At 58.4% G+C, this 22,932-nt stretch overlaps 3 protein-coding genes across 4 annotated transcripts; 2 read left to right on the top strand and 1 right to left on the bottom strand.

The window, feature by feature from the left end:
* Positions 1 to 746: 746 nt before the first annotated feature.
* On the bottom strand, positions 747 to 4,819 carry ARF5 (ADP ribosylation factor 5). 2 transcript variants are annotated; one of them, XM_056341801.1, is made up of 6 exons: positions 4,598 to 4,798; positions 4,412 to 4,492; positions 2,863 to 2,972; positions 2,385 to 2,456; positions 1,455 to 1,580; positions 747 to 1,322 (listed from the first exon to the last, which is right to left on the bottom strand). In XM_056341801.1, exons 1-6 carry the CDS (start codon positions 4,662 to 4,664, stop codon positions 1,236 to 1,238), a joined length of 543 nt encoding a protein of 180 aa, XP_056197776.1. In that variant the 5' UTR covers positions 4,665 to 4,798; the 3' UTR covers positions 747 to 1,235. The 2 variants fall into 2 exon arrangements, with proteins under 2 accessions (XP_056197776.1, XP_056197777.1); XM_056341802.1 differs by lacking the exons at positions 747 to 1,322; positions 1,455 to 1,580; positions 2,385 to 2,456; positions 2,863 to 2,972 and adding an exon at positions 3,630 to 4,253 and having other exon boundaries at positions 4,319 to 4,492; positions 4,598 to 4,819.
* Positions 4,820 to 4,910: 91 nt separating this feature from the next.
* GCC1 (GRIP and coiled-coil domain containing 1) lies at positions 4,911 to 9,781 on the top strand. The gene is made up of 3 exons (XM_056341008.1): positions 4,911 to 4,949; positions 6,026 to 7,084; positions 8,407 to 9,781. Exons 2-3 carry the CDS (start codon positions 6,038 to 6,040, stop codon positions 9,709 to 9,711), a joined length of 2,352 nt encoding a protein of 783 aa, XP_056196983.1. The 5' UTR covers positions 4,911 to 4,949; positions 6,026 to 6,037; the 3' UTR covers positions 9,712 to 9,781.
* Positions 9,782 to 9,927: 146 nt separating this feature from the next.
* On the top strand, positions 9,928 to 20,911 carry LOC130149744 (transmembrane protein 116-like). Its single transcript, XM_056339718.1, has 11 exons — positions 9,928 to 16,355; positions 16,669 to 16,732; positions 17,020 to 17,160; positions 18,120 to 18,218; positions 18,441 to 18,496; positions 18,619 to 18,759; positions 18,939 to 18,981; positions 19,256 to 19,336; positions 19,419 to 19,572; positions 20,128 to 20,198; positions 20,759 to 20,911. Exons 1-11 carry the CDS (start codon positions 15,964 to 15,966, stop codon positions 20,909 to 20,911), a joined length of 1,395 nt encoding a protein of 464 aa, XP_056195693.1. The 5' UTR covers positions 9,928 to 15,963.
* Positions 20,912 to 22,932: the final 2,021 nt, after the last annotated feature.

The following is a 22,932-nucleotide window of genomic DNA, read 5'->3' as shown; positions in this document are numbered from 1 at the left end:
CCATTACAATGGGACAGCCAGGGCATCCCCACTGGGACACCCTGGGGTGGGCAGCCAGCGCATCCCTGCAGGGCCAGCCCTGGGGGGCAGCCAGCACACAGCTTTGTGCAGAGAGTGTGTTTTTGCAGGGCACAGTTTGCCAGCATGCCTTATAGGGATGCATCCTCTCACTACCCCAGCCACACATGGCACTGCTGCTGCCATTTCCCACGGGATGCTCCGTGCTGGCTGCCTCCTGCCAGCCAGCCTTGGGCATTCCAGAGGCAGCACCTAGGACCAGGCTGTTCTCACTTCTTCCAGTGCTCAGAGCTCGGCCCCTCACTACCAGATCACAGCTGTCATTGCACTGCCAAAGGCTTGGCTTTGCCCAGTCCCACTAATTACAACCCCATTAGCACTCCTGCAGCATGCAGCCTGAGCCGACCCCGCAGGGCTTTCCCCCAGCATGGCCCCAGTCCCTGGGGCTGGCAGCCAGCATCACAGAATCCTGTGGAGGCACCACTGACCCCAAGAGCACACCAGCACAGCTATAAAAGAGGTCAGATCCCCTCCTGTCACCAGGGGACAAGGAAATGAGCTTGCAAACACATCTCAGAGCCTCTGCCCACCTCCTCTGCATCCTAACATAGCGCACACAGGGTTTTATTAAGGCCCAATTCCCCACACCCTGAGGTGCTTCTGGAAGATGCATGTTGGGGAGTGAGTTCTCGGGTGGCAGCCAGAGCCAGCCAGAAACGTGCCGGGCGCAGGGTACAAAGTGGTGGTGTTTAATTACTTGATATACAACAGCACATTATGCAGCCATATGCCCCCTCCCCGAGAGAAAGAGAACTATAAAGTTTATCGAAGGATAAAAAGGAGAATCCTTCCTGTCCTGCAGCAGTGGGGCTGCCTCCCAGGCTCAGCCCCCACTGCTGGCTCCAGGCGAGGAGTGGGGACACTTGGGGACATGCCACCCCAGCAGGTCTGGGCAAGCTCTCGCAGATGGCACATGCAGGTGGGGAGGGCAGCCAGCACGCAGTGCTGCTGGCGTGAAGGCAGGACACCACAAAGTGGAGCTGCCCAAAGAGTCCTTGAGATTCAAGTCCTACCAGATAAACACAGAGACGAGGCCACTCTGGGGAGAAAGGAAAAACACCCCTCCCCACCCCCCCAAATAAAACAAAGAAAACCAAACAAAACAGCAGTTGTAAGAGATGTCTCCAGCTCATCTGGTTCCGGTGCCACCAGCCCAGCTAGCGCTTGGAGAGCTCATGCGATAGCCAGTCCAGCCCGTCGTAGAGCCCCGTGCCCTGGGTCGCACACGTTGCCTGCACATACCACTGCAGAACAGAGGGAAACAGAGAAAAGGGCTTTGGGCTGTGCAAACTGTCAGCCCGCTGCACCCCGGGAGCAGCCCCGTGGGCCCAGGGGGTCCCTCCCACAGGGACAGGGATGCCATCCCAGCCACTCACGGTCCTGCTGCGCAGCGTCTGCAGCCCCAGCTTGTCAGTCAGCTCGCTCACTGCCATGGCGTTGGGCATATCCTGCTTGTTGGCAAACACCAGCAAGACGGCATCCCGCAGCTCATCCTCCTGCAGCTGCGGAGAGAGTGGGAATGGCTGAGCTCGGTGAGCCCTCGGTGAGCCCTCGGTGAGCCTCTGCAGCGCCAGCACCCCGGCAAGTGAGACCCAGCTTGGACAGACCCAAAGAGCTGGGAGGGCTCTCCAGCTCCTCAGTTCACCTCCGGTATCTTGGCCACCCTCCTGCCTGCATCGTTGTCTGGAGGCCTCAGTGGCACTGGGATGCTCTTTCAGGAGCACCCATGCCATTCACAGAGGGGATGCCCATGTTGGAGCGTGGGGCTGCAGGGGACGAGGGGCAGAACGAGAGAGGAACCGCTCTCCAAACAATGGCAAGCAGGCAGTGGGCATCTGCCTGTATCTTTTCCCTGCTCTCAGGCTGTGACACGCTTCACTCTGAGCCAACTTCCCTCCCCAAGGAAGCTCTGCCCCCTCCAGCAGCCGCACTGATGAGTAAATGACCCCCACCTCACAAGCTGGCTTTCAGACGTGGTTTCTGGATGCTGCCCCCCCTCCCCATGTGCCCTGGGCACTTGGCTAGCAAAGCCCTGACTAAGTAAAACGTAGAACCGTGTTTTCTTGGCCATTTCCCCCCCTTGCAATTGCTCCTGATTGCTGCAGATCCAGCCTCTGCCTGGCAGACGAGTCACTGTCAAGTCCCCAAGCCCACCTCTGGATAGATGGCCCTAGCTCTGCGTCGCAGGCAGAGCAGAGCCAGGTCTCATCTTGCACCTACCCAGGCGCTGGTGCAGAACTGGGTCAGTGGGGGAGGGCTGGGGGATGCCCACCTCCCTGCCAGACTCAGTCCCTGCCAGCACTCACCATCTTCTGCAACTCATCGGCAGACTCCTGCACTCGCTCTCGGTCATTGCTGTCCACCACGAAGATGAGACCCTGTGGGAGAAGCCAGGCTGGAGTGGGCAGCTTGCACAGAGGGGGACAACCCAAGCAGGCTGCAGGCACTCCTGGAGGGAGAATGGACCTGCTGCTCACCTGCTGCCCCCCATGCACCCCCCGTGCAGAGCCAGAGCACCCCAGGGACAGTGCTGCCCCCTTGCCTGCTCCTCTGCCGGACCCCTTTGCCATGCCCCACTCCAACAGGGTGATGGGGCAAACACCCATGTGCCACCGCAGCAGGGCCACTGCACTGGGGACCGGGATGCATTCCCTGCTGCCACTCTCACACCCCATTTGGGCAGGATCAGGCCACAAGTCCTGGGGACCCTGGGCCAGCCCCGCTGCAGGGGGAATAAATTACCCCTGCCCTACCCATGTCCACCCTGGCCCGTGCTCCACATACCTGCGTGTTTTGGAAGTAGTGCCTCCAGAGGGGTCGGATTTTGTCTTGGCCACCCACATCCCATACAGTGAAACAAATGTTCTTGTACTCCACTGTCTCCACGTTGAACCCTGTGGGGGGGGAAGGGGGGGCGGGGGGGCAGGCAGAAGGGGCAAGGGAAGAGGGTGCCCACTGCCTCTGGTACAGGGCTCCTCCTTCTTTATCCCTCCTCCCCCCGTGAGGGATTTACACATATAGATGAGATCCCCCCAGAGCTGTCTCCTTTCCAGGCTGAGCAACCCCAGCTCTCCCAGCCTGTCCTTGTACAAGAGATGCTCCAGCCCCTTCACCACCACCATGGCCCTGCACTGGACTTACTCCAGCCTGTCCCCATTCCCCAGCACCAGACCCAGCACCCCAAGGTGTCTCAGCAGGGCTGAGTGGAGGGGCAGGAGTTCCTGACCCACCCTCAGCACTCTGCCCAGTGCAACCCAGAGTCTGGTGGCACCAAGCCACAAGGGCACGTGCCTGGTGCTTGCTCAGGGTCCATCCCATCAGGATCTTCCCACCAGGGCCTTCTCCCCAGAGCTGCTCTCCAGGGCCTGGGGTTGCTCCTCTCCGAGGGCAGGACTTAGCATTCCCCTGGTTGAACTCCACGCAGTTCCTCTGCCCGTTTCTCCAGCCTGCCCCAGATCTCCCCAGATGGCAGCATGACCACTCCTCCTAGCTCAGGACCATCCACAAGCTTGCTTGAGGGTGCTCTGTCCCTGTCACCCAGGTCACTAACAAAGATGTTCGGCAGCGCTGGCCAGCATGGCACACCAAAGATGACCAGCTTCCCTGTCTTGGCAGCTCGGCCAGTTCCCTATCCGCCTCCATCAGCTTGTGGAAGACACTACGGTAGAAGGTGCTCAGCACCCCGCTGAAGCCTTCGCACCCAGGATCTGGCAAGACACCATCCTGCCCTGCTCTGCCTGCCCGGCTTGGGCAGACAGGACCTGCATGGGCTGAGCAACCTCCTGCCCATGAAAATGCCCCTGTACCCCACGGGCCAGGGCCACCCCATGGGTAACAGCTCAGGCTCCATCGCCGTGGGGCAGCAAAGCGGGGTGGCAGATTGGGGCTCACACCCGCTGCGCGGCGGGTCAGGGCAGCTGCCTTGTGCCCATACCTGTGCTGGGGACTGCAAGGGACATCTTGGGGTGCAAGCCAGGCTCATCAGCAGGCACCGCTGGTGGCCGTGCCCCAGCCAAGCAATCGGTAACTGGGGTAAGGGCTGGGCTGACGCCCAAGCAGCCCCCAGTGGGCCGGGGTCGGCCAGGGGGACCCACAGGAAAGCGGGGTACCCGCGTGGGCACGGCCTGGGGGATGGGGGGGCAGGCCCTGCCCGGTAGCTGGTGCCCGGCGGGGGCCTGGCCCGGTGCTGGCTGTCAGAGACAGGCAGGGTGGGGGGCCCTGCCCGGTACCCAATGGGGACCTGGCCCGGTGCTGGCTGTCAAGAGGCAGGGTAGGGGGCCATGCCCGGTACCCGGTGCTCGGTGGGGGCCCTGCCCGGTGCCAGGGCACTCACCGATGGTGGGGATGGTGGTGACGATCTCACCCAGCTTCAGCTTGTAGAGGATGGTGGTCTTGCCGGCGGCATCTAGGCCCACTGCAACGAAGAGGTGGCGTCAGCGACGCCGGTACCGGTACGTGCCCCATCCCCATCCCCATCCCCATCCCCCGCCCGGCCCTGCTTCACCGCCCCCGCGCGCACCCATCAGGATCCGCATCTGCTTCTTGCCGAAGATGCGGGAAAAGATGGCGGAGACCGTGAGGCCCATGGCGGCGGCGGCGGCGGCGGCGGCGGCGGGAGGGACGGGACGGGACGGGACGGGACGGCGGCGCTGCCACCCCGTTGCCTCCGCGCTCCGCCGCGCCGCAGGCCCCGCCCCCGCGCACCGGGCCCGCCCCCGGCCCGGCTCTCTGCACCGGAGCCCCGCCCCGCCCTCGGCTCCGCCCCGCCCCCGCCCCACCCCCCATAGCCCCGCCCCCTCGCGCGCTGTAGCCCCGTCCGGCGGAAGTGGCGTGCGGCGCTGTGCGCGTGCGCAGCCTGTACCGACCCGGAGGTAAGGCTGGCGGCGGCGTGCGGGTTGCCCTGGAAACGCCGCGGGACCCCCACGGCCACCCGCGACCCATGGGCCCTCTGTCCCACGGCCACCCGTGACCCACGGGACCCCCACGATCACCCATGACCCGCGGGCTCTCTGCCCCACGGGCGCCCGTGACCCACGGGACCCCCACGGCCACCTGTGACGCACAGGGCCTCGGTCCCCGCGACCACCCGTGACCCACAGGCCCTCTGCCCTCGCGGCCACCCGTGATGCACAGGACCCCCACGGCCACTTGTGACCCGCGGGGCCTCTGCCCCCACGGCCTCTGCTGTACCATGGCTGGGCTGCCTCCAGCCCCTCTGCCCCTGCCCCACGGGCCCCCCGCCCCATAGGCTCCCCCTGCCCCACGGGTGTCAGCCCCTCCTGCCCCACAGGCCCTCTGCCATGGCGCTACAGCCTCTCCTGAGCCTCCCCTGCACCGGCTCTGCCGCCCCCTGCCACTGCACCGCAGCCCCTTCACCTCAGCGGCTGCCCCCAATCCCTGCCCCGTGCCTTGCTCACCCCCCACCCACAAGCCCCACCACATCCCTGTCCCACCCACCTGTACTCCCCTCCCCTCTTCCCCTGGCCCTCTGCCACAGGGACCCCCAGGAGCTGCCCCCACCTCATTCCCAGAGCTGGCAGAGGCTGGGTTACCGTCACAGTGGGTGCTTGTGCAGCCCAGGGACAGGCCGGGGAGTGTTTCTCTTGGAAAGTGAAAATCGACCTATTTATTACATATATTAAGAAGTCCTGAGGGAGAGCAGCTGCAGCCGTGCTGCTGTACGAGGCGTTAAAGCATTTTCTCTGGCTCTGGTTGAGAAGTTTGAGGCATCAGAGTAGCACAAATGTGTTTCCCCCCAGAGCAGGACCCCTGGGGCAGTGGGTACTTGGCAGGGCTGGGTGCAGGGTAGCAGCTGCATTGCAGAGTTATTAACCACGTGGTGTCCTGGCGGGGGTCAGGATGTGGTCCTGCTTAGCTACGTGCTCCTGTTGACTGCCAGTGTGTCTTTGCTGCTCATTTACCTTTTGTGCTGTTTTTCTCCTTTCAGATTGCATGAATCATGGAGAAGTTTGGCATGAACTTTGGAGGTGGCCCGAGTAAAAAAGACCTTCTAGAGACTATTGAATCGCAAAAGAAGCAGCTTCTTCAGTACCAGGTTCGGCTGAAGGATGTCGTTAGAGCCTACAAGAGCCTACTCAAAGAGAAAGAAGCCTTGGAAGCCAGCTTGAAAGTATTGTCCGTGTCTCATGAGGCAGATATTGGCTTGAGCAGTGCTCAGCTTGCGTCCATGGCTAGCTCCAGCCTGCCCTTTGCCGATTCTGCTGATGACAGGAGCTCGGTTCACAGTGAGGATAGCGTAGGGACAGCTACCAGCGCAGACACTGCTGCCAGTCTGGCCAGTACCAAGGGCGAACCGGGGCCTGAGGATGATAAGCTCGCGGCTGCCACTTCCTCTTTTAAATCAGAAGAGACAAGTGGTTCAGAGAGTGGCATCAGCACAAGCAGTGGGGATGTATCATCTGCTGCTAGTGAGGCTGATAAAAGAGTGCTCCAGCTGAAGACGCAGCTGGCCACCTTGACCAGTGCTCTGTCAACAGTCACGCAGGAGAAGTCCCGCATGGAAGCCTCGTACCAAGCAGACAAGAAGAAGATGAAGCAGGACCTGGATGATGCCATTAAGAAAGCAGAGGATGAGACCGAGAAGTTGGAGACAGAGCTGAAGTCTGTCCAGGACCAGCTAGCCGAGACAAAAGCCCGTCTGATCACCCAGCAGCACGACCGAGCCCAGGAGCAGGGTGACCACGCTGTTATGCTGCGAGAGCTGCAGAAGCTGCTGCAGAACGAGAGGACCTTGCGCCAGGATACAGAGCTGAAGCTGGAGGAGACCAGGGAGGCGTTGGCCGGCAGGACGTGCATGGCTGACCGCGCAGAGGGGTATGAGCTGCAGATCAAGCAGCTGAGCCAGGAGGTGGAAGACCTGAGGAGAGAGCTGCAAGCTGTTCAGGAGGACAGCAAGAAGCCAGATCCCCGGATACAGGATCTGCAGGAGGAGATGGCCAGCCTTAAGAACCACTTCCAAGTGCAGCTGTTGCAGGAGATGAAGAAGGTAATTCCTTGTCTGGGCCCTGGAGCAGCTCACTGGGTGGGATGTATCAGCAGTGACTGGGGTGGGGTGCGAGGCTGGAGGAGCACAAATTCCCTTTCCTGGTCCCTCAGAGTCCGAGAATTTTGAAATAAATCAGAGCATCACGGCTTTGACTGATGGGATGATAGTCCCAGAGGAAAATAAAAGCTGTTTGTGATGCAATGTATAAGTCATTAGTCAGGGGGTGGTCAACCTTTGAGGTGATTATGTGGTGACTGTCCTCCACAGTGTCATTTGGTTCTGAATATGTTACCGTCAGGTGTGGCAGTGGCTGAGCTTGGGAGGAGGGATCTTTCCTCTGCCCCTGTGGCAGTGAGTGTGGTCTTGTCTCTGTAGAGTATCTAAGTGCAATGCAAGGTACAATTACAGGAGCTCATGAAAACTAACCTTCTTCAGTGAAACTCTGAGTGCTCTGGGGAAAGAAGAAGGATAAATACAGGAGAAAGGCTCTAGTGTGTGCATGCAGGGCGAGAGCGAAGAGCTGAGAAGAGGGATATGGTGGAAAAGAGGAACTTGTGTAACTGTGGGTTTTGGGGCAAGGTGCTCAGGGGTTGGCATCAGGGGTTTGGCACCAGTAACCAGATTTGCATCTGGAAACACTGAAATGAGATCTTCCTCATCTCCTTGCACTCTGGAACAAGTTTTCTTCTTTCTAATCTGAAGCATCAGGCTGGTTTAATGCAATTTGCTTTTTTTTTTTTTTTTTTTTTTTTTTGAAGTGGTCTCTAACAGCTTCCCTCTGACAGAGGTGAAGGTGATCTGACTCTGGCTGTGTTTTAGTTCACAATGGTGATTGTCAAGTGCTGCCATTCTCCAGAGCACTTAACAGTCAGATCTCAATGCTGTAAAAACCATGAAACACCAGGTGCTTGCTGTAGTTACTCAGAAACCACTGAATTATATTATTATCAGTGCAACGAAGCATAGGATTTAAGTAAATTGCAGTAAGATGCATGAAAGCTTTAGAGCATGCACACGTTTTTAAAAAATCCTGTAGCAGACTGTGGCAAGAGTTTGCTGCTTCCCTCCCTGCCACACACCTACAGCAACGCAGATAATGCTGGTAACAGGAACTCTGCAGAGCCGGGAGCAAAACGAAAAATGCTTTTAGTTTAGTTTATCCCAAAATAAATATCCAAAAAGGCAAGTCAGGGTTCTAGGGAAAAGGATAGCCCGCACTTGTTTGGAGTTCAGCAGAGCAGAATTAAGCCCCTGTGTAAACTGGAGACCTCCTGTCCAGAGCATTGAACGAATCTAACCCTGCCATGTCTCTTTGCTCCCAGACTGCACAGGCAGAAGAGCAGCTCCGCCAGCATGCCCAGATGGAGGAGCGGCGAGTGGCTGACTTGGAGGCCCAAGTCTCTGAAGTGTCGGAGCTACTTGGCACTTACGAAAAAGCCAAGCAGAAAGACCAGGCGATCATTCAGAAGTTAAAGGACCGCATTGTGCAGTTGGATGTGGAGAACAAAACCCTGGCCATTGCTGCCTCCAGCCGATCCCCTGTTGATATTCACGTAGAAGAAGCCAATCTTGATGTTAATGTTCTAAAGGATAAAATGGAGAAGCTGAAAAAGCTCTTGCAGGCAGCAGCTAAGAAGAGTCAACCCACCCTGGACATCGAGAAGCTGTGTGAGCTGGAGCTGCCAAAGGGCACTGAGGCTGGGGATGGCGAGAAGGCCACTGCTTTGTACTATCAGCAGGAGCTGAAGCAGCTGAAGGAAGAGTTTGAAAGGTACAAGATGAGGGCACAAGTGGTTCTCAAGAACAAGTCAGCCAAAGATGGCAATCTGGCTAAAGAACTGGAGGAAGCTCAAGAGCAGCTGGCTGACCTGAAAGAGAAATACATTGCCCTTCAGCTGTCTTCTGATGAAATAGAGAAGCAGCACCAGCAAGACATGGAAGCCAAGAAGCAAGAGTTGTCCCAGCTGCAGCAAATTCATAAGCAGGAATTAGAGCGATGTCAGCTGGACTACAGGGAACGGGCACTGAAGCTGGAGGAGGAGATGCACAAACAGCGGGATCGAGCACTGGCGGTGCTGGCAGAAAAGGACCAAGAGCTGGAACAGCTGAGATCTGTCGTGTTGCCTTATGGGCTTCAAGGATCCAAAACCTACCTGGCATCAGGGACTGACGTTACCAGCGATGACTCACCAGGTAATGATTCCTCCGACATTCTGCCCCAGGCTTTTCATCTCTCCACCACCAGCGAGCCCACCTTCTTCTTGTACGCAGAGCAGCTGGCTCGCAAAGAAGTGGAAATTGTAGCACTGAGGAAGCAGAAGCACAAGCTGGAAATGCAAGTTCACCAGCTCCAGGAGAAAATCTTAGTTGAGGAGGAGAAGCACCAGGACCAGGTATCCGCACTTCAAAGCGAAATCGAGAAGAATTTCAGAGATAAGAGCAGAGAGGGAGCCAACCTGGAATACCTCAAAAACATTGTTTATAGATTTTTGACACTGCCAGATTCTCTTGGTCGCCAGCAGACTCTAACGGCCATATTGACTATTCTGCATTTCAGCCCAGAAGAAAAGCAAACTATTACCAAGCAGTCAGCTTACAGCAGCTGGTGGCTTTCTGGGAAGAGATGAGATGGTGTCTTTTATTCCTAATTGCTTTTGCATAGTAACATGTTTCTGATTATTAACTAAGACCACTTCACTCGTGGTGTAACGTCTTTCCAACCATGCGAGGGAATGGGGAGCTTTCAGCAAAGAATTTGGTTTAACTAGTGCTCTTAGCACTAATTTGAAGTAGAATTGTGCCAACTATTCCAATAGGATCACAGCGCTCTTGCTGTCTGGTGTGAGAATTTGCTCTGAGTTGGAACTTGATTTTTAAAAAAAGAAAGTAATTGAAGATACTGATGCTTTTTTAAACACAATTTTATAGTATCCCTACCTGTCAGGCATGGGGTGAGGAGCTCTGTTAGAGTGGAACTTGCTTGTGTCTTCAAACACCAGGCAGGCTTGTGACTCAAAAGATTCAAAGGTGGTGGGGAAGGTGGTGGGGAAGCACTTAACACGGTGCTAAAATAACAAGACAAAGAGCTGAAAGCCTGCAAGAAGGATGAGTCTTTACCTACCAGCATCATCCAAATGCAGAAAATCTTGAGCAATTTCTCATCAGGTTTTTTTACCTAGAGCCAAATTTATACCAGTGGATACAGCAGCTCCTGGTGGCACTGGGGACCAGCCGATGGCACAGCACGTTACAGTGTGCTCGCGTTACCGACCAGGGATTCTCTCTGCAGCTACCGGTGTTTCCCAGGAAGGAGGAAAGATATCCTAGGTATTTACGTCCTAGGTATTTACGTTTGAACCCTTGTAACTGCGGTGGTGCATGCAGTGATTCCACACCAGTGCCAGACCAGAAGGTGCTATGTAACAGTTCTTTTCAAGGCAGATACCTGAGCTTTCTGACCCTGTTTGAGATGGGAACCAGGGTGCTGCAGAAAGCAAACAGAGGAAAGGCTGAAATAGGCCCGCTGACCCTTAGCAGTTATTTTCTGAGCGTTTGGGAGTTTCAGTGAAGTTTTGATATTCTGCCATGTTTTTGGAAGCAGGGCATTGCCGCTGCTGGGATAGAAGAAGCAAGCAGCAGTGAGGGGCAGAAGCTCTGGGGGCAGCATGTGCCCTGAGCTTGGAGTAAACGCTGTGAGGATGAAGGCCTGACCAGTAGCTGTGTAGACCTTGAAATTCTTGCGTAACTTCCTTGCAAATTGGTGAGCATGGCAGGAAGGAAGCCAAAGCATTCTGAAACACTGCTGGCTTTGGTGGACCACTCTAAGCTCCCTGCTGGTGTTCCTGCTTTTTGCAGTTGTGCACCGGATCTGCTGGCTCCTGACTGCTTAGGCCCAGAGTGACGGAGCTGAAAGTGCTGGCTCAGTGGGAAGATGGCTGTAATAGGCGTTTTGGGGACGGTTGCAAGAGTAAAGCCGGAGTGTGTGGTTTGATTATTGGTAGACTGTGTGAGAAGGGTCAGGGCCTTGGACACCTGCGGTGTGCAGCTGTGAGCATGCTGGGGGACGGAGAGGGCAGCTGGCAGGCTCCGTGCGAGACCAGCACTGGCACAAGCACACTCCTCTCCCCTCTGCTGCGGCAGGAACGTGACTTCCCTGTTGTTGTTTGAGCTCTGTGCTTGGGTACCTGGAGAGCCGACAGGCTGGGGAAGGGGAACGCGCTGTTTCACCCTCAAAGCTCATATTTTCACCAGTCAAGGGCAGTGGCTGGCTTTACCCCGTTGCCTTCCCTTTGCCTTCCGTCTCCCCCCTGCCAGGCTGATGGCTGAGACAAGGGAAGCAGCTGCCTGTCTGAGGGACAAGACTGGGTCCCCGGGGATCTCCCCAGCCGATCCCCTGGGTGCTGAGGCCACTAGATGGCACCCACCAGTTGCCCAGTCCCCAGGGACAGGGACACTAGGGTGCAGCATCCCTCCTGCTGCAGCCACCCCCGGCACTGCCAGGGCCTGATGCCGTGGGATGGGACCTGACTGTGAAAAGCGACGCACAAGGAAAGCAGCAAGTAGCATGAGAGGGCTCAGCGACCGTGGCCAAGCCTGGGTCCTGGCTGGTCCATGTGGCCGTGGGGGCAATGCTGTATCTCAGGGCAGCTCACACAGGGCCTTTGGGCTCTGCAGGTGGGAGAGGTTCTGTGGGGCAGCAAGGCGGGTTTTTCTGTCCAAAATGTTGTCTGCTGCAGTGAGCTGCTGCTGAGGTCTGGGGCAGGTTGCTGATGCTGTCTGTAATGAAGGGTATGCAAGGTCAGGAGAAAAAATATGAGCACGCCAGCTATTGTGTGTCCAGTGCTGCCTGTTGGCATTAAGTTATCTAAAACGGGAAGGAGCATCTCTGCAAGGCCGGAAGAGCTGTGCTGGCTGGATCTCCTGGAAAAGTGCCCATCAGGAAGTGTTTGTGCTGTTATTTAAATGGTCACTACTTTCTTAAAACCAAGGAGGGATGTTTTGCTTCCAGAGAGGTTGGGTGGTTGCCTGCAGCCCTGGGAACCAGCTACTCCCAGCTGTGCTTCTGCTGAAGCTTCTAGAGCTTTCTCAGCTGCGTAGGCCAAATCTCACTTGAGTTTTGTTTTCATGCACCTGCTTTGTTTTTAATTAAAGCTTGGCTACTGAAGCACAACTTCCCAGTCCCAGAGTACAGGGAAAGTTTTTGTAAACACTGGCATTATGTCTTGTTTTAACAATCCCCAGGCTTCTCACGAGTCCTGGAGCTGAGTTAACAAACAGGTTGATTTAGCAGCTCTCAATGCCAAGAGGGAGCTGCTGTGCCTCTGGGCAGCATCGGTGCCATTGGCGGCTTGCACCGGCTCAGCCGGGTGGATGAGCCATTGCCACTCCAGCCAGACAAGCCCCACTGCTCAGCGCAGGTTATGCTTGCTCCTGAGTGCACGGTCCTTGCATGGCTGCAGCTTTACAGCTGCTGCAGCTCTTACTCGAGCGAGGCCAGCACAGCACACGCTGTTTTTCTCGCAGAGGAAGTGGGCTCCGAGAGGCTGCAGGAGCCGAGCAGGGCTCCCCAGCCCCTGCACCCTTCCCCACCTCACAGCGTCTTAGCACGGGGAGCCAGAGACTGCGAGCACTTCTGCAATTCAAGTGCCTGGGATATGCGGAGAGCTTAAGCAGCTGAACAGGGTGGAGTCCTTTCCCCTCTCAGTGCTGTGCCAGCGGTCCTTGTCCTGTCAGTGGCGGAGATCTGCTCCACAAATCTCACCTTGCTGAAGGTGAGGGCAGTGCTCCGTTTAATGCAATGCTTGGTGCCAATTTCTCCTCAGAAAATCCTCAGGGAAAACCCAGGCGGAACCTTTGCCTGCTGGAGGTCTCGGGAGGGGATGACAAAGCCGATCGGTCAGCAGTTACTCATGCTGGCATGGACACTGCCTCTGCACAGAGGCCAGGCTGAGAGCGTCAGCACTAGGTCCCACGCAGGATCCTCATGTTGCTCTGATGGGGGCAACTAAATAGAAATTGGAGAGTTCCTTCCAGGGAGCAGTCTTGGTCTTGGTCTCCTCACCTTTGAAACACTTCTCAACGATATGACTATTGGCTCAGCCAAGGGATCTGCTGAGAAGAGCCCAGTCTCTGGTCCCAGTTTGGAAGGGTTGAATCAAGTGGTGCCTCTGAAGCCATGGAGATTGCTCAGCATCAAACCCTGCAGGAGCAGGAGCTGTTCCTGCAAAGCCTGAGGGTGATGATGCTTCCTCCAGCTTTTGCTTTGCTGCCCAGGCTGAGGAGAGATCCCTGTTTGCCCTTTGCCTCATGCTTTTCTGGAAGAGCCTCTACCTGGAGAATGAAGTAACCAAGCATAGATCCAAAGTGGTGGTGGGTTTTGTGATGGTTGTCAGATGCAGCAGGACCCACTCTGCTGTGCCTGGAGCAGTGGGAGCTGTCTCTTCCCTACCTGCAGGTCTGGCTTCCTCCTGTGGTCCTGGGCAGGAAAAATTGCCAGCCAAACTGGAGAGCAACTGGCAGACGGGAAGGCTGCAGCCATGGCCGTGGTGGTGAGGAGAGAAACAAAATAGGGTCCAGCTGGGACCCTGTGGAGCTACTGCCCAGTGACCAGCAGGGTTTAAAGAGCATTTCCTCACGTGATGGAGGAAAAAAGGAACAGCTACAAAGGAGGCAGCCATGGGGTAACATCTCTAGGAGCTGCCAAAGCAAAGTCCTCTGCATTGCCATCAACCTTGTGCAGCTCTCCCAGTGCAGTTCCTTTCTCTGTCCCTCTCCAGCCCCTCTCCCTAATCCTCCATCCTTCAGACCCTCCCCAACATCCCTCCGTCTTTCCTGTCTTCATTCAGCCAATGCCCCTGAAATAAAAGTAAAAAAACCTGTTTGAAGTGTAACTGCTGTTTGGTCACCTGTGGTTTAAGTGGTGAGCTGTGCGTAGGCTGGCTGCCGGCGCGTGCTTATGCAGCACTCTGCCCCCAGCCTCGCTGAGCGTGCAGGGCTCGGCGCTGCCTCTCCTTGCCAGACTGCAGAGCCTCTTGCCCATGGTGCCGGGGTCTGCCAGAGCCACCCACCCTGGCTGCTAACTGCACAGCCCAGCCCAGCTGCGGCGTTCCCGTTCTCTGGGCTTGCAAAAATTCTGCTTGAACGGATGTGAAAAAATGACTTTTTTGGCTTGTGAATTTGACTTGTTGTTGCAGTTAGATCATTGGGAAGTGTGAGCATCGCTGGAGGTGCGGACACAGCACCACTGCAGGGTATGAACACCCCACTCTGCCTTAGGAACAGTATTACGTGATGGCTTGTGACGGACAGAGATGCTGTATTTGAGCAGAAAGAAAATGTAGAGAGAAGATTGGGTTTTGTGGGTTTAGTGATCCTGGCCCACACACTTCAGTGAAAAACATTTTACAGTGGGGTGGTTATTGCGGGGACCTGGCAGGTCTCGGCTAGGCCTGAACGGTGCTGGATGTGGCTTGGCCCAAGGGGATATTTTCTTATTAGAACCCCCTTGATTTCAAAATTGCCAAAAACTTGTCAAAACCGTTGATTTCCCGAGGCTTCTGTAAGTATGGGAATACAAATACTTCATTTCTGCACCTCCAGTCCTGTGTCGGTGCCTGTGAGCAGACGCAGAGGGGCTCCACGCTGGGTACGTTTTTACCAGCGTTTCATGCACATCTGCGGTGTGCATGTGTGGGCCTTGGCTCCTGGCGCTTCCCGCTGTGGCAGCCGCTGGGGCATGGCCGCATCCTGCAGCCTGCACCGGGCCCTCCTGTCCCTGCGCGTGCCTGGCCGCCTGGTGTTGGCAGAGCAGCCCTCCAGTGGCACGCTGGCATAGTCCGTGGTCTTAGCACTGGTCATGGCACTGGGGCTTGCTTTACACAGGTTTCCTCTGCCCTGCTGACCCTTTTCCCTTGCCTCAGTTTCCCCTTTTAGCAAGAAGTCTGCCTGTGCCTGTAGCAGCAGCTGCAGGGGTGCCTGTCCGTGCTTGCACACACTGTTTTGCACAGGGGATGGAGAAGGGCCCCAGCGCCTGCCGGGAGCTGTGTCTTGCTGCACTCTCGCTCCCCAGCGTGCAAGAGGGAGGTCCGAAGGAGGCTGCCGCTCACTCGCCTGGGCTCCGCGAGGACAAGGGGCTGATCCCCTCCCTGCTCGCAGGGCTTGCACGTAGCAGCCTGCATGTCTGTGGAGCAGTTCCTGCCGCTCTGGCCGGGCAGGTTCCTCCAGCTGCACCGTGCAGGCACCACTGTGGCCGTGTCCCCGCAGACAAGGTGTGGAGTGAGCCCAGCCAGCAGCGGCTGTGGGAGCTGCTCCGGTGCCATCCTCTGCCATCCTCTCCGGTGCTGCCAGCTGCTGGCCCGTCCCCAGGCTGTGCCCGGTGGCAGAGAAGAGCTGGGAAGGCTCTTGGCTCCCAGCTGCTTGCCCATGGCCAGTGAAGAGGAACACCTGTCGGCTCTCTCGGATAACCAGGTAAAGGCATGTGCATCCAGGAAACCCTCTGGAGAGACCTGGGAAAGCTGCTGCCAAATGCTGCAGACCCTGGTCAGGCTTTGGGGGCTTCCTTCATGCTGGAGATGGGGAGCAGCGCTCTGGGGGTGCTGCAAAAGGTGGCCGCGGCAAAGGGGTCCCAGCTGCCTGGCCCAGGGCTTTGCAGGCTTGTGCTGGGCAGGGCCTGAGCGGCGCTCCTGCTCCGCTGTCTCTGCGTGACTCACCGGCCCTGGGAGCCATCCAGCTCCGGCAGCCCCGCTGGTTCCTCCATGGCAGCCCCTTGCCGCCTGGGAGCCGCTCTCGGCAGCACCGCCCGGAGCAGGACGCGGCTTCTTGGCGCTCCCCAGCCCTGGGCAGGGGAAACCTGGGTGCCGCGGTGAGGCGAGCTCAGGAGGATGCAGCAGGGAAAACCCCTCGTGCAGCCAGCGCCGAGAGGCCCGTCCCATGCAGCTGCGCCGCAGCACTGGCGAGGAACCAACCGCTGGCCCCACCACTTTGCCCACCACCAGCGAAGGGCTTCAGCTCCTGGGCACAGCTTCTTGGGGAAGACACTTCTGCCTCAGCTCTACAGGCTCCACGGTGACACGTTGGCACCGGCCACCCGCTGCTGCTTCAGCCAGGGACGCCCAAGGGAGTGGGTCCACCTGTGCTCCGTGTCCTCCCATGCCGTGGGGCAGCTGAGGCTCCCCCTGTGGCCCCGCTGCCGGACACCTGAGCCCCTGCCCTCAACCTCTCTCCTTCAGGTCTTCGTGCTGACGTGCATCTACCTGCCGGCCTCGCTGCTGAGGTGTGTTCTGTCCCCCGACCTTTTGGCCATGGCTGGGCCCTGCGGTGCTGGGGGGAGGCAGCCACCATAGCCCTGTCTGCATGTGGCCTCGTGCCTCACCCGCACCCCACTCAGCCCCTGGACCTGGGGCGCATGTCTCTGGCCTTGCAACCGGCCCAGCACCCTGCTCTGTCACCCCCACACCCCGTCCCTGCCAGCCCCAGGGGAGGCTGAGCTCAGAGTCCTGGCTGGGATGGATTCACCAGGAAGCACCACAGGGGCACCATCTGCTCTGCTCTGCCAGGACATTAACCACTGGCCCCATCTCTTCCAGCCTCCTGGGCAGCGGATCGGTCCTTGCTGTCACCTCCTGGCAGAGGCAATGCTGCCACATCCAGGTGAGTGCCACCGGCTCCCAGGGTGCACGGATGGGTTTTGGCCCTTGGCTAAGTCCAAGGCAAAGCTGGGCCAGCACTGCTGCTGCTGGGCTTAATGCACAGTGGGGCAGGGAGAGGGGCAGGAGGCGCGGGATGCCCAGCACCGCAGCACTGGCAGCCATTCCCAGCTCCACTCCGGGCCAGCAAGGGAAGGGACATGGCCGCAGCAGCTCTGCAAAACCAGGGAGAGGCGGCTGGGGCCAGGGTGATGCTGCCAGCCAGAGCTAACGCTGTGTCCCGTCCCCCAGCTTCGCCCCCTTTTCCTCCTCGCCCTGGCAGATTTCCTGGCTGCTGCTGTGCTGCTGAGCACAGCCACCATCCAGCTGCTGCCAGCCCCGCTCTTCATCCTGGCGTACGCTGCCTGCCCCTATGGACTGATGCTGGCCACGGTAAGGGGGCAGCTGCACCAAGGGCTGGGCACCTCCTCTGATACCGCTGGGAACAGCTGGGACCCATCTGCGGGCTGGGGTATCCCTGCGGACGTCCTGGGTTGGGGGACTCTTTCTCCTACTGAGAAATAGCTCCTGTTCCCCTTGCCATTGTCCTGAGCCATCAAGAGTAGTTCCTTGGGGAAATGTGCCTAGTGTTTCTCCCCAGTCCCAGTGAGATGAGCACCACATCGCCCTGACAGCATCCCTCTTGCCCCTGCTGTGCCCTTCTGCCAGTGCTGGGATGGCCAACCCGAATGCAGTCTCTCACGTGCACCAGAGCAGAGCAGGGCACGGCTTTCCCGGTGCAGACGTGCTTTCTCCTTCATGCCCAAAGTCACCCAGTGCCTGCGCCTCCGCTGGCTGCTCTCCACCCTGCCTGGTGCGTGGACCCCGCAGTGGGCAGTGTCGCTTCCCTCCTGCCCCCAGGCTCATCCCACTGGTGATGGGGCTTTTGCCTCAGCCACACACGGGGACAGGGACCAGGAGAGGCTCAGCACTGCGGGGCCAGCTCTGCTCCACTTAGTACCTACCAACCTGCCCAGCTGCATAATGCACAGGGTGGCCATCACTGCAGCTGCAGGCCTGCTGGCAGGACACCCTGTTCATGTCATCTAGAGCCCAGCACAGACAGATGGGCCAGGGTGGCCAATGCTGCCTGTAGCTGCCTGCCCTGTAAAGCTGCCGGCCGGTGAGGCCACCCGTTCCCCTCCCCAGGGTGGGCGCAGGGGCAGCGCGGGGCCATTTGCTCTTCATGCCACGTCTCTCGCACAGCTGCTCCCTTGTTGCACAGCTGCTCCTGGCCCAAGTCTGCTGGGGGGACGGTGGGATGTCGGGGTGCAGAGCATCAGGAGGCAAGAGGGAAGGTGCCTTTGAGGTGCTGGGCACAGCAGGAACCTGCTCTCCCTCTCGTCTCCCAGACCTTCTATGCAGTCTCATTCCTGATGGTGGTTGTCTACGCGTATGAAGCCTACCGCACTGTCCAAGGCTGGAGAGCCTGGCACGTGGCAGCTCTGCAGGTTGGTGGCCCCAGCCATGGTGCAGCCAGGCATCGCCCTTTCCACACACAGCTGCTCCGGCCCTGTGGGGACCCGGGGAACTGCAGCAGGGGTTCAAGGGCAGCCCCTTTCCCTGGGATGTTAGCAGCTTCTCCTGCACCCTGTGTCCTGGCAGAGTGGGGCTGGAGCCTGGAGCTGCTGTGAGACCCGCAGCCCCAGTCACCAGAGGTTTGCTCCCTGCAGGAGCGAAGCAGGTGCCTGGAGAGCGTGTGGCAGGGGCTGCCCTACATCCTGGCCTGGTAGGTGCCAGCTGCCAGCCCTGGAACCCCCAGCACCCCGAGTGGGGCTGTGGCACAGCACCGGCCCCCCCGGCTCTGCCTGGGATGGGATGGATGTGCTCACCTCCACCCCTCCCTGCAAGGCTGGTGCCGGCGCTCACGCTCCTGGGACAGCTGATCGCGCGTGGCACCTCCTTCACCGACATTGCGCCGAGACACATGGACCCCATCGTGCCATGGAAAGGCAACAGCTCCCACGAGACCTACAGCCTTTACTGCTCCAGGTACACTCCCCACCTGCCACCCTGACCCCGAGAGGGGCCCGCAGTGTCCACCCCTGTCTCTTCCCAGTGGGCTTGGGCACGCTGCAGCCCCTGCAAGGCATGCAAGGGACACCTCTGGGTGGTGAAGGCTTTGGGGCGGGGGATTAGGGGACTGCCACCGATATCCTCTGTCCTTTCAGCTGCTTGCTCCTCATCCACCGCGCCCAGGACATCTGCTACAAGGTGAGCGCTGCTAGGTGCCCTGCCGTTCCCGTTCCCTGTCCAGCCAAAGGCAGGTGGGCTCAGCAGGACACAGGGAAGGCAGTGGGCCAGCGGTGTGTGGGCTGGAGGGATGGGGCAGGGGTGTCCCTGCTCGAGCCAAGGCAGAGGGGTAGCTCCCAGCTCCGGCAGTGCCTGATGCTGGCTGCTCCTGCGCCATGGGGCTTGCGGCGCGGCTCAGCCCTGCCCCTGTGGAAGGAGCCGATTGTGGCAGGGCTGATTTCCCATTGCCTCTCAGTATGTAGGTAGGAAGGATGTGGGCCTGGAGGAGAAGATCATCTTCTTCTTGTACCTGCTGCTGGTGCTCAGCTGCTGCACGGTAAGCCAGCGGCGCAGCAGGGCGAGCGCAGGGTGCAGCTGCAGCAGCCAGCGCTCCGGCTGATGCCTTTCCCGCTGCCCAGCTCCTGTACCACAGGGTGAAGCTTTGGTGCCGGAGGAATGCCGCGGCGCCCTTGCTGACCTTGGAGAAGGATGGCTTTGCTGGCAGGAGCATCCGCAGCGTCACCAAAATATCTCACTACTTCCAGCTGGTTTTCCTGCTCTGCTGGGCACCAGGCAAGTCAGAGCGGGGATGCCCCGCAGTTCCTGCAGCCCTGGCAGGCCTGAGCCACCGCAGCTCCTCTTCCAGTCCCTTTATTCCTGGGCTGGGACAGCACCTGGGTCTGAGACAAGAGGCTTAGACTGAGTAACTGCAAAACCCCCGGGTGTCTGTAGGACCCTGCGGCTGGGCAGACCCAGAACGAGAGGACAGTCCCTGGGTTCAGCCCACCCTGCTCTTACAATGACAGGTTTTTGAAGTGGCATTTCCTGAGCTGGAGGGTGGATTGTGTTTGATGGAGCTGCTTTTTGGCAATATCTCATCCCTTGGGGGGCCCATTTATGCTTTCAGCCTTACAGAAACCTGTGGCAGTGAGCTCCCCAAGGTCCTTGGGCAGCATGCTGAGAAGGACCTTGTTGCACACACGGGTGCCTGTCCTACGTAGACCCTTGTGCCGTGGGAAATAGGCTGTGACAGAGGCAGGGCATTCGCCACTGAGGGAGGGAAACCCCAGATGAAGCATTATCAGAGAGAGGGAGGCCAAGGAGTGTCCTTTTGTCTTCCACCCGCAGCTTTCCTCCTCACCCTCCTCTCCTTCACCAGCATCAAACCTGCCTCCGTCTTTGTCCTCTATGTTGCTACAGTAAGTAAAAACCTGTTTCCTGGGCTCTGGAGCTGGGACATTTGTCCCCATCAGACGTGTAAGTGGTGATGGGGTGAGGGGTGGGGGGGCTGTGAGACCTCTGCTGTCCCGGTGCAGTAGTGGCAGGGCTGCTGGAGCACACCGGTCCCTGCTGACCAGAGGGATGCCTCCCTGGGCAGTGTGAGCTCTGCAGGCGCTGCCAACCTGCACCGGAGACACCCAAACAGGTGCCACCTGGGACAGACACAAGGCAAAGGCCCCCAGTTGCTAGTGGCAGCCCTGGTCCCAGCCCGGCTCTGCCGGGACTCTTCCCCCTGCTTTGGTGGTTGGTATTTTGCTTCTCAGCTCTTCCCAGATGCGTGTCTTGTTTTAGTTGACCATACCAAGAGGAAAGCCACCTCTTGTGTCCCCGTGTCACCCTGCCTGTACACTTGCATGGGCTGATCCCACACAGCGCCTCTCCAGCATGGAGAGGGCAATGGGGTTTGCCATGCTCCTGCCGCGCAGGGCAGCCCAGGGGCAGGTACAGGCAGCGCTCACCGCTGCCTTCTCTCTCGCAGGCTCTGACCGTCTCCCTCCAGGGATTCCTGCACAGTTTGGTCTACGGCTGGCTGAGGCAAAACTTCCGTCAGGAGGTGGTGGGCAAGAGACCCTCCCTGCAGCACCAGGGGCTCAGAGCTTACTATGATGAGTCCCTGGGGGCTGTTCCCTAGGCTGCTGCCTCGTCCTCGTGCCTCCGGGCTGCCCCAAGCCTTGACAGGATTTGCACATCCCCGGCAGTTCCCCACAGCCCATCTGTAGCCAGGCAGGATCTCTCTGGACTTGGCTCTTCGTGCCTGGAAAGGTTCAAGCAAGGCGCAGGCAGGTTTCCAGCAGCGGTGCGGGGCTGCTGTGGCCCTGCCCCAGTGGGAAGCCCACCTGTAGCCCCTCACTGCTGGAGGCAGCCCAGCTTCCCACCACCTGCACCGTGCAGGCAGCAAAGCCACGAGCAGTTGCTGCACAAGTGATGGACCCTGAGAGGTGGGACAGGAGCTGTCTGGAAGGATGCCCCTGTTCTTCACCACAAGCAACTTGGCTGTCAGCAGCAGTAGGGCTCTGCAGGCTCGTGAGCAGTTCAGGTGCTACAGAAGGAGGCTGGTAGCATGCAATTCAGCAATCCCTAGACTTTCCAGCAACTGAACATCAACTGCAACTGTCCCGGGGAAGGTGGTGGTTCTTGTCTTGTTTCAGTGTTACACTTTCTGCCAGAGAACAATCCAAATTCCTTCACAGGGCTTGGGAGAAGGTGCTTCCAAATAAAGGTATTATGGTTGAGGTACCCTAGGCTTTGCGGCTGCTAGATAAGTAACAGGAACAGGCGGCGAGCCAGGTGGCTCATGCCTCCTTCCTGCCTTGGGGGATGGTACTTGTCCAAGGCTGTGTCAACGGAGATGAAGGAGCCATCGCTGGGGGTGATTCTGCCCCCACAGCCTCCTGCCAGGCCCCAGCTTCTCCACCACTAAGTTAAAATCAGCCCGAATGCTTCCTCACACTGCCTCTATTGCGTGAAAACAAACTGTGATGGGGGCGATGGGCAGGACCATGCTCACCCTCACCCATCCATTGGCTAGCGCGGACAAATGGACACATAACGTAACAAGCAGCTTGGAGACTTCAGGCCCAGAGAAAATAGCCCAGGGCAGGAGCCAGGGTGCTGTCGAAATCTGCTGAGGCTAGGGATGGAGACAGTGCTGAGATGGGCTCAAGTACCGCTGAGCAGAGGGGCACAACAGCCCCCGAGGGCTGCGGTGGGGAGACCACGGGGCGGGTGGGGGCGTGGACCGACCAGGTGCTGACGTGGCAGTGGCTCCTTCCAGTGCATCTGCTGGAAGCATCCCCTCTGCCACCCAGCAGCATGCTGTTTGGTGATCACTGGGACTCCTGTGCCACCAGAAGTGGAGGTGAGGAGTGGGGTGAGAACTCAGAAACATTTAAAAATTGGTTATTACCAGAAGCACAAGGCAAATGTTGGTGAGGGAGGACCGGGACAAGTTCCCAGGTTCGTAGTACAGGCACGTGAACCAGGGCACGTAAACAGGGCAGAGCAGAAAAGCTTGTTAGAAGATGGGGGGGGTAACAAGAAAAATGGATGGTGCACGGAAGCAGAGGTAGAAAAGCAAAAAGGATGATAATGGGTGTGGTTTGCAGGCCATGCAGTTTGACCTCCTTGGGAGGAATGCAAAGCTAAAAATACATTGTTGAGAGGAGTAATACCTGAAGGGGATGTTTGGGCTGTTGAAGAACAGCTACAACAGGAAAACGAGCCAGTGGCTCGCGAGCACTGCACAAGATAAGGGTGCGCGCTCACGCACTGACCCAGCTCCAGGCACACCCTCTGCCCCCCGGGGCCCTGTGGCGTGTGCTGGGACAGATGGAGGTGCAGCAAGGAAGTCAAACAACTTGTTGGGTGTCCGGGCAGGGCAGTGCGCACATACAGGAAGGATCACTGCCAGACAGTACAACCTGGTGTCTGCTTTGGTGTGAAGCTGCAAGCACCCAGGGCTTCCTCCTGTGGGTACCAGGTGAGAGCCAGAAGTGGTGTGGTATGACCCTCTCCCATGCGGTTGTTGGGAGAGAAAACAATTAGACTGAGGCTTGCTTAGAACTAGGAACAAACCTGCTGCTAGGGCCACAGGGGAGGGAAAGGCTCTGCGAGTAGGAATGGGAGCAAGCAGGTGGGAAGAGCAGAGGTGGA

The sequence above is a fragment of the Falco biarmicus genome, chromosome 5 (genome assembly GCF_023638135.1).
Source record: "Falco biarmicus isolate bFalBia1 chromosome 5, bFalBia1.pri, whole genome shotgun sequence".
Classification (NCBI taxonomy): Eukaryota; Metazoa; Chordata; class Aves; order Falconiformes; family Falconidae; genus Falco; species Falco biarmicus.
The sequence above is the reverse complement of the archived record's forward strand: the minus strand, read 5'-3'. Positions and strand labels throughout refer to the sequence as shown.

Coding starts and splice junctions, on each gene's coding strand:
- LOC130149744 (XM_056339718.1), top strand. CDS start 15,964: ATGCAGCAGGGAAAACCCCTCGTGCAGCCAGCGCCGAGAGGCCCGTCC. Junction 16,733..17,019: donor GGCAATGCTGCCACATCCAG/GTGAGTGCCACC, acceptor CCCGTCCCCCAG/CTTCGCCCCCTTTTCCTCCT. Junction 18,982..19,255: donor CCCAGGACATCTGCTACAAG/GTGAGCGCTGCT, acceptor ATTGCCTCTCAG/TATGTAGGTAGGAAGGATGT.
- GCC1 (XM_056341008.1), top strand. CDS start 6,038: ATGGAGAAGTTTGGCATGAACTTTGGAGGTGGCCCGAGTAAAAAAGAC. Junction 7,085..8,406: donor TGTTGCAGGAGATGAAGAAG/GTAATTCCTTGT, acceptor CTTTGCTCCCAG/ACTGCACAGGCAGAAGAGCA.
- ARF5 (XM_056341801.1), bottom strand. CDS start 4,664: ATGGGCCTCACGGTCTCCGCCATCTTTTCCCGCATCTTCGGCAAGAAG. Junction 1,581..2,384: donor CCGATGAGTTGCAGAAGATG/GTGAGTGCTGGC, acceptor CTCTCTCCGCAG/CTGCAGGAGGATGAGCTGCG. Junction 1,323..1,454: donor AGACGCTGCGCAGCAGGACC/GTGAGTGGCTGG, acceptor TCTGTTCTGCAG/TGGTATGTGCAGGCAACGTG.